The sequence below is a fragment of the Myotis brandtii genome, unplaced genomic scaffold, assembly GCF_000412655.1.
Source record: "Myotis brandtii unplaced genomic scaffold, ASM41265v1 scaffold988, whole genome shotgun sequence".
Classification (NCBI taxonomy): Eukaryota; Metazoa; Chordata; class Mammalia; order Chiroptera; family Vespertilionidae; genus Myotis; species Myotis brandtii.
The window spans coordinates 314,996-324,787 of record NW_005372109.1 but is presented as its reverse complement, the minus strand read 5'-3'; the positions used below and the strand labels follow the sequence as shown (position 1 = coordinate 324,787).

General features: G+C 57.5%; 1 protein-coding gene across 3 annotated transcripts in view; it reads right to left on the bottom strand.

Moving 5' to 3' along the window:
• Positions 1-3,589: 3,589 nt before the first annotated feature.
• The window catches only part of ABHD2 (abhydrolase domain containing 2), a 67,210-nt gene continuing 61,007 nt past the window's right edge, over positions 3,590-9,792 (bottom strand). For all 3 annotated transcript variants that reach the window (XM_005886529.2, XM_005886530.2, XM_005886531.2), the window contains 3 exons: positions 9,545-9,614; positions 7,474-7,558; positions 3,590-4,926 (listed from right to left, as the gene is read on the bottom strand). In XM_005886529.2, coding sequence (XP_005886591.1) covers positions 4,730-4,926; positions 7,474-7,558; positions 9,545-9,614 — 352 coding nt within the window. In that variant the 3' untranslated portion in view covers positions 3,590-4,729. The remainder of the gene's footprint in view (positions 4,927-7,473; positions 7,559-9,544; positions 9,615-9,792) is intronic.

The window sequence follows — 9,792 nt, the reverse complement described above, 5'->3', positions numbered from 1 at the left end:
GTGGAGAAAGGCTGGCGAGCTGGACCCCGCAGCCTGCTTCCGAGGAGGCCCGGCGGCAGCATCCGGGGCCAGAGGAAGCGGCTTTTGTTTGGGGAGCATCCCAGCCTCGCTGCCAGCCGGGGCCACTTCCCCTTCCCTTAGCCTCAGATACAGTTTGGCAAAAGCAATGCTACTCTAGGAAGAGGGGGGTGCCTCCCTCTGCTGATAGACAACAGAGGTTCTCTAACCTTCCCCTCCACTGCTGGGCCCCTGCCCGCCACGGACAGGCCCCTTTTCACGGCCTTGGGGAGCATCCAAGTCAGCCAGAGTGGCTTTGAACAAGAGGCCAAGAAGGAAGAGAGGCGTCAGAGGAGGCATTTGGCAGGTTCTGGGTCCCCCAGCGCCGAGGGGTGGGGGTGCCGAACGTAAGAAGGCGCGTACAGGCCACAGGAGAAATGCTCTGGTTTTGCTTGTGGCTTCGCTTCTAACTCCCTCAGCGGGAGGATTTGAACGGCGATGCCACGATACTGGGGAATACCGGGGAGGAGGGATATTCAAGTTAAGGCTTTCTGGTCAAAGAAAGGGATTCCGGATGATATTGTGAGCGGATGCTGCAGGCAAATTGCTTCTTAGCAACTTGGAACGCCACGTGAGGTGTCAGTGATCTTTATTCTACCTCCAAGCCAGGACCGAGGCCCCGGGAAGAGAAGGGCCCCTCACATCCCAGACATCTGCTTGCCTGGCAAACACCAACAAGAACACACGCATTGTCCCCCTGGAGCTGGCGAAAGGACCCGCAAGTCACACAGCGACAAAGTAGCGCGCTCTCATTCTCGGCTGCCCTACCCGGGGAGTCGGGCTTTAATGAGGACGGGGTTGGAGAATGAAAGCCGGAGCTGGAAGGATGTCTGCCCCGGGAACTCTCAACGCTCTGCCTGAGTCACACAGAAAGATGGGCCACCTGCCTCGTGCCAACGCTGCACCTGCCCTGGTCATGCGGCCAGCCTCGGGACAGCAAGGACATGGAGATGAGGATGGAGATGAGGATGGAGACGCTGAAGGGAAGCCAAAGGCACAGGGCAAGGGCAAGGGCAAGGTCTAGGGTCTTCACCGCAAAGCCTAATGCAGCAGCTCCCTCCCCCAGGCCTCTCAAGGGGAGCCGGGGGCCCTGACTCACCGGATTCTAAAGCAAGAGCTGCAGAAGGCCAGTGGGAGTGTTCGGGAAAATGACCTGTACATACGTGAATGGTTTTAGAGATGGTCTAGGACAAGCATGTCAAACTCACGCCCACCGGTGGGCCACACGCCTCGAGGCATGTGGCCCGCGGGCCACGAGTTTGACATGCTTGGTCTAGGATCACTGGGGCTCAGGGAGGTGAAGCGACTGCCCCCATCCAGGGTGAATGAGGGACAAGCACCCAGGTCCCCTGCACCCTGCTTCCCAACACCACGCCCAGAAAGGGGCGCTCCCCTTCCAGGCACATTGCCCCTCGTGTGGTCTGTCACAGGGCCCCCTCCCCCACTCCCCTGCCAAGTGTGAAATGCCGCTGAGAGCTTACAAGGAGGGTGACCACAAACAACCTTCTGCTCCAGGCCGCCCTGGAGTCCCTGGTGCAAAGTCACAGCAGAGAAGTGAGGGGCTTTCTTTCTTTCTTTCTTTTTTTTAATCCTCACTGGAGGATATTTTTTCCACTGATTTTTAGAGAGTGGAAGGGAGAAGGAGAGACAGAGAGAAACACCGATGTGAGAGACACATCGATGGGATGCTTCCCACCTGGCCCTGACCAAGGCCGGGAGCCTGCAATCGTGGTACGTGCCCTTGACAGGAATCGAACCCGGGACCCTTCAGTCCGCAGGCCGACGCACTATCCACTGAGCCACACTGGCCAGGGCAAGGGGTTTTCTCCAAGGCTGTTAAGCGCCCTCTAACAGAAGTGCATCAAGGAGACCTGACACCATTTTTCAGAAAATCCTAATTTGCCTCGAATCGGTTACTCATCGGTGCCTTCAAATGGTTTAGGAGGCAGGGGGTACAACCAGGAGGAACATGGGTACCCGCCCCCCCTTGGTTTTTAACGTGTTATTCCTGCGATTGAACTGTCTGGGTCTATGCAACTTACATCCTTCCTCTGATTTCAGAATAGAGTGTTCAAAAGCCCTAGTTTTAGCCCAAGTGGGGCCTTAATAGCCAGGTGAGCACTCCCATCACCATCAGAAATGAACGACTTCAGAAGAAAAGCGAAGGGAAGCGGGAGGGAGGAGGAAGCTGACCTACATAGAAAATGCCGCTCCCCTGTTTACCAGGCGAGTTTGCCTCTCTGCAGATTCAATGCCCTGTGCGCTCGCTCATTCAGGGCAAACAAGAACGTCCCTGTTAAGACGGCCACAGCCACCCTCTCATTTCCATGCCCGGGAGCCTGGCGCTGAACAAAGGGCTTCAGTGGACTTCGTGTGAGCGCCATTCAGAGTCACACACTGAAAAGAGCTCAGCTGGGACGCCACCCTCGCAGCCCCGGGGGGTGAATTCCGGTTGGGTGGCAACAAAGGAGGGGCCCCAAACTCTGCCTCTCCCCCCACCTCCGGGGGGACACCTGGGTCGGACTGTCGTGCAGACCAGGCTCTAAGGACTTCTGTCCCCTGCACCCGGGGGTGACAACAACACTGTCTTTTCTCTTCCCGATGGAGCTGGTACCTGGCCAGTACTTCCTCAGAACAGGGCAAGAGAGGGGGCCCGGGGCAAATGACAGGAGCCGCTGGCTTCCTGGGATGGTCACACAAACCTATGAAGTTATTGCTTCGTTTACCGAATGTCACAGAAAGTCTTAAGTAATGAAGGGAGACAGCGGGGGCTGTCGGGTGGCGGGGAAGTGACAGGGGAGAAGGACATGCTTCCAAATTGAGGGTCAGATGGTAAAGTGCCACTTTGTGCTACAACAACGCCAAGAGGAAAAGCACTAGAAAAGTAACCACTTGGGGGGTGGGGGGAGGGAGTCACAAGGACAAACGTGGTGTGTGTTTGTATAAACCACAGCAAAGTCCGGACCACAGGAATCATCATCTTTTGAGATAATGGCTGTTTTTGATGTTATTTGTTAGTTCGATCTAGTGATTGTCAGCAAATAATTTCTCCAGGTCGCAGACGTTACTGTCACCGTCACTTGGACCAATGCTCAAGCTGTGACCACCTGTGGCCACAGGTGACTCCCTCCACCCCTTCCACATCCACACAGACCCACTTTTCCTATTCCTGCCTGCCCCGGGGCAAAGGAGATGAAGCAGGGAACATTTTGAAGTATCCAGGCAATTTCTCTCATAGTTCCATTTCGCTCCAGATAGCAATGGCAGATTTTTCCAAGTGCAGGGCTTTTAGACATTCAAGTACCACAGGATTGGAGAAAAGTACTTGAAACTTAGAGTGACATTTTCATTGGGGAAGACACCTTCGGAGAGACCTCTACAGACTACAACAGGCTATGACGTTAAAAATCTGCTTGCAAAACACCTCAGGTTGGGAAGGTCTTTCTCCAAACTCAGGTCCGACTTTTGAATTGTTTGGTATCAAAAGCCAGAGTTGGAGAGACCTGGGTTAAAAAATAAAATTACAAATGAGTGCATAATAAAGCAAGGCCCCACACACGGCTTTATATGACATGAGGAACAAACAAAGGCAAATGATGACATCTACATGTTTAGACTGGAGGGCGGCTCCCAGGGGCCCTGGGAGGGATGGTCTCTCAAACCTCAGGAAAGTGAGTTTGTCATTGAACTTCAGGACGGGTAGTGATCTCGGCAGGCAATCCACCTGGTCCAAGTCCCCCATTTTACAGGTGAGGAACGTCAAGTTCAAGGGGGCTCTTCCAGGGTCATATAGCCAGTGAGAAGCAGAGTCAGGTGTGGTCACAGGGGGCAGGCCTTGGAGGCCCCTGGGAGCTGGGTGACCCCTCCGACTACGGATTTTAATGAAAAGAGCTACCGAGATGTTTCTAATTTAAAGGCCCTGCAGACAGCGTTTCCCAAATTTGCCTGGCGATGAGAATCACCGGGGGCACTTGTCAAAAATTAAAATCCCCAGGCCCTTTCCCAGGCCCACGGCATGGGCTTCCCCTTGGGGAGGGACCCGGGAGGCTGAATTTTTAATAAGCGCCCCAGGTCACTCTCATCACCAGCAAGGCGCTGGGAGACTGTCTAGGAGAGAGCGAGGGGGAAGCTTGGCTTGTGATCAAGGGGGTTTTCTCTGCCCTAAGAGGCCCCGCTGCGGCCGGGAGCCCCGGGACCCCAGGTTCGGAGCTGACCTGCATCTCCGGCAGGGGCTGGGCGGGGGAGCGCTTTTCCGGGTCTACACAAGGACGCATAGGGCCACCGCCAACTAACAGACGTCCTTCATTGTTCCTGGGGGAGAGCCTTTTGATTGGCAAAGCAAAACTGCTGTCCCGACACGTTTTTCATAGGGAAACTAGATGTGATTGGCTTAAAAGCAATCATGATATGATGCTCAACTGGACAGGAGGGTGAGGGGCTGTCTGGCGCGTGTCGCCATGGCTAACAATGCAATGGAGGAAACAAGGAACTAAGCACAAAAATAGCCTGGAGCTCCCGGGGTAGCCGCCCACCCCGAGACAGGTGTGCCCGGTGGTGGCCCCCGCTGACGGTGTGAGGTCAGATCCAGGTCACGGAGGGAGGGGGAGACCTGAACAGCCGGTGAGGGACGCCAGTTCAAGGAGGGCAGCTGGAGCGCCAGAGTCCGGGGGCCTCACTCCAGGCCGGCCTCCACCTGCTCCGCGTCGGCGCACTGCAACTTGCTGCGTTCCCACTGGCAAATGGCGTTGGCGTACTCCACCACCAGCTTGTCCATCCACGTCAGCGGCTCGGGCAGCAGCATGGAGCCCTCGAAGAAGCCCAGGTGGCCCCCGTGCAGAGGCAGCACAAACATGACGTTCTCCCGTTTCTCTGCAGGGGAAAGGCAGCCGTGAGTCCCTGTCCTCGGGGTCGCTCCGCGGCAGGAGGTGCGGATACGCTGGCCAGGTGGCCCGGGTGTTCCCCACAGGTGAAGGTCACCTACAAGGGCATCCGACCTCCACTCACTGCCTCGTTCAGCTCCGTAGGAGGGAGACCGGTGGGGTAGGCACGACAGTGGGACCTAGCAGGTTGGGGAACAGCAGCTTGGCTTGGAGCAGAGCCTTTAAGATCTAAGCCAGGGGTCCTCAAACTACGGCCCGCGGGCCACATGCGGCCCGCCGAAAACATTTATCTGGCCCGCCGGGTGTTTTTGCTGCCGCTGCCTGTTGCTTAGCAGCCAACTAGTTTTTTTTTAAACTATAGTCCGGCCCTCCAAGGGTCTGAGGGACAGTGAACTGGCCCCCTGTTTAAAAAGTTTGAGGACCCCTGATCTAAGTGGTTCTCAAACACGGCTGCGTGTTAGCACACATGGGTTTGGAAAGATCTCTGTGCAGCACCCTGGCTGGTTTGGCTCAGTGGATAGAGCGTTGGCCTGCAGACTGAAGGGCCCCGGGTTCGATTCCGGTCAAGGGCACATGCCGGGTCTCGGGCTCAATCCCCAGTAGGGGGCGTGCAGGAGGCAGCCGATCCATGAATGATTCTCTCTCATCATTTCTATCTCTCTCTCTCTCTCTCCCTTCCTCTCTGAAATCAATAAAAATATATATTAAAAAAAAGATCTCTGTGCAGCGTCCAGACCAGTTACATCAGGGTCTCTGTGGGTGTGGGGGATGGGTGGGAGGGGGAACCAGGCGCTGCAGCTGCTAAAGCTCCCCAAGTGACTCGGCTGAACAGTCAAGCACGCCCCAACTTTGTGCATGGGAACCCCTGGGATATCGCCTTAAAATGCAGGCGCTGCTTTCCCAGGCAGCGAGAGCTGAGTTCCCAGGCGGTGCTGCTGCTGCGTGGAGGGGGGGTCCTGGGAAGGATTCCCAGCCCGGCGTTTACACTGTCATTCACTGGAGAACAAGGCAACTCAGGGAGGCGATGGTTTTTCATGCCGTTTATCTTCTAAGACCGAAGCATAAAGCTGCCGGTGGTGCTTAAAGATGCCCACACTCTCGCCCTAACCGGTTTGGCTCAATGGATAGAGTGTCGGCCTGCGGACTCAAGGGTCCCAGGTTCAATTCCGGTCAAGGGCATGTACCTTGGTTGCGGGCACATCCCCAGTAGGGGGTGTGCAGGAGGCAGCTGATCGATGTTTCTCTCTCATCGATGTTTCTAACTCTCTATCCCTCTCCCTTCCTCTCTGTAAAAAATCAATAAAATATATTAAAAAAAAAAAGATGCCCACACTCTCATGGCACCCGCTGAGCGGGCATGCCGAGCAGGACAGACGGGGTGGGCACGAGGCTTGATGAGTGAGGTTAGTTGCTAGCACAGCCAGCACGGAACGGGCAGCTACGGGAGCAGCTGTCTTCCTGGGGCCGTGGTCGGCAAACCGCGGCTCGTGAGCCACATGCGGCTCTTTGGCCCCTTGAGTGTGGCTCTTCCACAAAATACCACGTGCGGGCGCGCAGAGCCACACTCAAGGGGCCAAAGAGCCTCATGTGGCTCGCGAGCCGCGGTTTGCCGACCACTGTCCTGGGGGGTCACTGACAGCGCCCCTGCTGGCTGCCCGGGCCTCGGCGGGCGACACTTCCTGGCACGCGCACGTGGCTCCGGGCTCGCTCCTTTCTTGCCTGAGCCCTTATACCCTGTCCCTGCGGTCACCATTGCACACGTTTCTGTGCCACGGCAGCAGCGCTACGGCTGGGTGCAGGGAAGGAAGCAAACGCGCTGCTTTCTCTGGGTGCTGCCCACGTGGCTGAGTGGGCGACTTCTGTGCAGGGGCCCGAGGTTTGGAGGGGAAGGTGGGTGGCAGGGGAGGGACTTTACCCCAGCCCACGCGCGGCACGCACTCTGCGTGGTGCTCTCTGGAGGCGGGCGTGGGTCCCCGTCTGCTGCAGGATCTACCCTCCTCGCTTGGGGTCACGAGAGACCCAGAGGTATCCCCGCCTCCTCCGGGTGACATAGGACACTTACAGGGGATGTGGGGGGAAATGAGGCCCTAGCAGTCCCAGGTTTCCTCCTGCGGCCCCGCCTCACTCTCCTCCAGCTCCGACCTGCCCTGGGTAACACTCCCACGGCCACAGCTGCTTTCTCAGTTGCTTATATTTTTATCCTCAAAGCAGATGGAGAGGCTGGCTGTCACGAGGGGATTTTTATTTATTTTTTGCTTTTCAGGTCAAGTCTGAAGAGTAAATATCTCTTTCAGTCAAACTCTCAGACTTAATGGAGCCATAACCCTGAGCCGACAATTGCAGTTGCCTCTGATGTAAGGGAGGGGCCTGCCTCCCGCACGGGACGGACACGACACGGGGAGGCTCTGCCCAGGCCCCCGCACAGCCCGGGACTGTCGGGTCTGACCAACAGCACCGCAGGAGGGACAGCACGCGAAGGGGACAGAAGGACCGGCGGTCTGCCGAGCGCCTGAGGGAGCAGCAGGAAGACACTTACCTGAGAGAGACTTTGGAATGCTGAGGAGACTTTCATGTACCAACGGGTCATCGGCTGCGTTAACCAGCATGAGGGGCACATAGATCTGAACCAAGAAAAGAAAAAGAATGAAGTGATCGCTTCCCTTTTGTGGACCCCACTGATCCAAGGTTCAAGTTCACTCCCCGACCTGGCCCTGAAGAAGAGGGAAGGTGGCCATTGCTCAGTGTGCTGAACAGGTGGGTGAGGGACACCCTGGTCCCCCGGGTGGCCAGCTGCTGCTGTGACTCCGGCCCTCAGACACCCCTGGACCGCCATGCCGGGAGTGCACGCCTGCGTGTGCTAAGCTGGAGTCTCTGGCCTGAGCTCTGGGCAGCTCCACGGTGCTGTAATGTGCAGATGAAGGCACCAGAAGCCTGGGTGTGAGGCTGAGCTAGGAGGGGTGGTCGACATGACACGTGGCCGAACTGCAGCCACAAGTCCCTGCTTCAGCTGGGGAGGGGGCCACACCAACACGTGCTCATAGTCGGGGTCAACGGAGTCCCACGTTGGAGCCAAAAGAGCAATTGTGCACAGAATGAGAGACCGGTTGGTGGTGGTTCAGGCAAAAAACATGTGGGGGTTCCCCTAGCCGGTTCGGCTCAGTGGATAGAACGTCAGCCTGTGAGCTCAAGGGTCCCGGGTTCAATTCCCGCTCAGGGCACATGCCCAGGTTGTGAGCTTGATCCCCCAGTAGGGGTAGGGCAGGAGGCAGCCGATCAGTGAGTCTCTCTCATCATTGACGTTGCTATCTCTCCCTTCCTCTCCCTTCCTCTCCCTTCCTCTCCCTTCCTCTCTGAAATCAATAAAAATATAGCCACAGACTTAATTTAATATGCATGAAGTTCATTATAGCTGCTATAACTGCATTAGTATAAACCTAGTCTCTTTGTCAACATATTCCTCCTCGTTTTGATAGAGAAATACACCTATTTTACTGTGATCACCAGATCACGGCAGGACTTTTTAATTCAGTCCTAGGCACCACACTGACTAAACACACAAGGGCCAACAGAAGGGTCCAGGACTGTAGGAAGTCTACACGGATCGCCTATGAGGGAAAGGCAGGAACCAGGCAGGGCTGCACAGTCCAGGGAAGACTAAGGAAAGAATGGGCTGTAAGCTTTTACAGACACAGGCACAGACCGGTCCTGCCCTGCACGAAGGGGCAGCACAGGGATTACACATGGGACTGCAGGGGGCGGGGCTGCAGAGGGGCGGGGTCGCAGAGGGACAGGGTCACAGGGGGACAGGGTCACAGAGGGACAGGGCCGCAGAGGACAGGGTCAGCAGAGGGACAGGGCCGCAGAGAGACAGGGTCGCAGAGGGACAGGGCCGCAGAGAGACAGGGTCACAGAGGGACAGGGCCGCAGAGGGACAGGGTCACAGAGGGACGGGGCCGCAGAGGGACGGGGTCACAGAGGGACAGGGTCACAGAGGGACGGGGCCGCAGAGGGACGGGGTCACAGAGGGACAGGGTCACAGAGGGACGGGGCCGCAGAGGGACGGGGTCACAGAGGGACAGGGTCACAGAGGGACGGGGCCGCAGAGGGACGGGGTCACAGAGGGACAGGGTCACAGAGGGACGGGGCCGCAGAGGGACGGGGTCACAGAGGGACAGGGTCACAGAGGGACGGGGCCGCAGAGGGACGGGGTCACAGAGGGACAGGGTCACAGAGGGACGGGGCCGCAGAGGGACGGGGTCACAGAGGGACAGGGTCACAGAGGGACGGGGCCGCAGAGGGACGGGGTCACAGAGGGACAGGGTCACAGAGGGACGGGGCCGCAGAGGGACGGGGTCACAGAGGGACAGGGTCACAGAGGGACGGGGCCGCAGAGGGACGGGGTCACAGAGGGACAGGGTCACAGAGGGACGGGGCCGCAGAGGGACGGGGTCACAGAGGGACAGGGTCATCAGTTCAATAATTAACCCAAGTTAACGGCTGGACAGTCTGAGCCAGACTCCGGCCGAGCTGCCCACAGGGACGGTCAGGAGGGAGCTGCCCCGGGCGGAGGCGGGATGAGGGGCAGGAATGCCGGTGCGGCCACTCACCCTGTGCAGGTACCGCATGCAGCTCTCCTCCTCGTAATACTCCTTCAGGGAGTTGTAGCCATGGAACTTCCTGCGACACACACGGAGGAAAAGGACAAAACAACACATGTCATCAGACGGGAATTCGGAGCGGACTGGACTCTGGCTCCGGTTCCTGCACGAATTGGCCAGACACACAGTGGAAATACCTGGCACCAGAGTTCGGGTTCAGAGCCCCGGCTCTGGCATGGCTGTGTGACCTCAGGCAA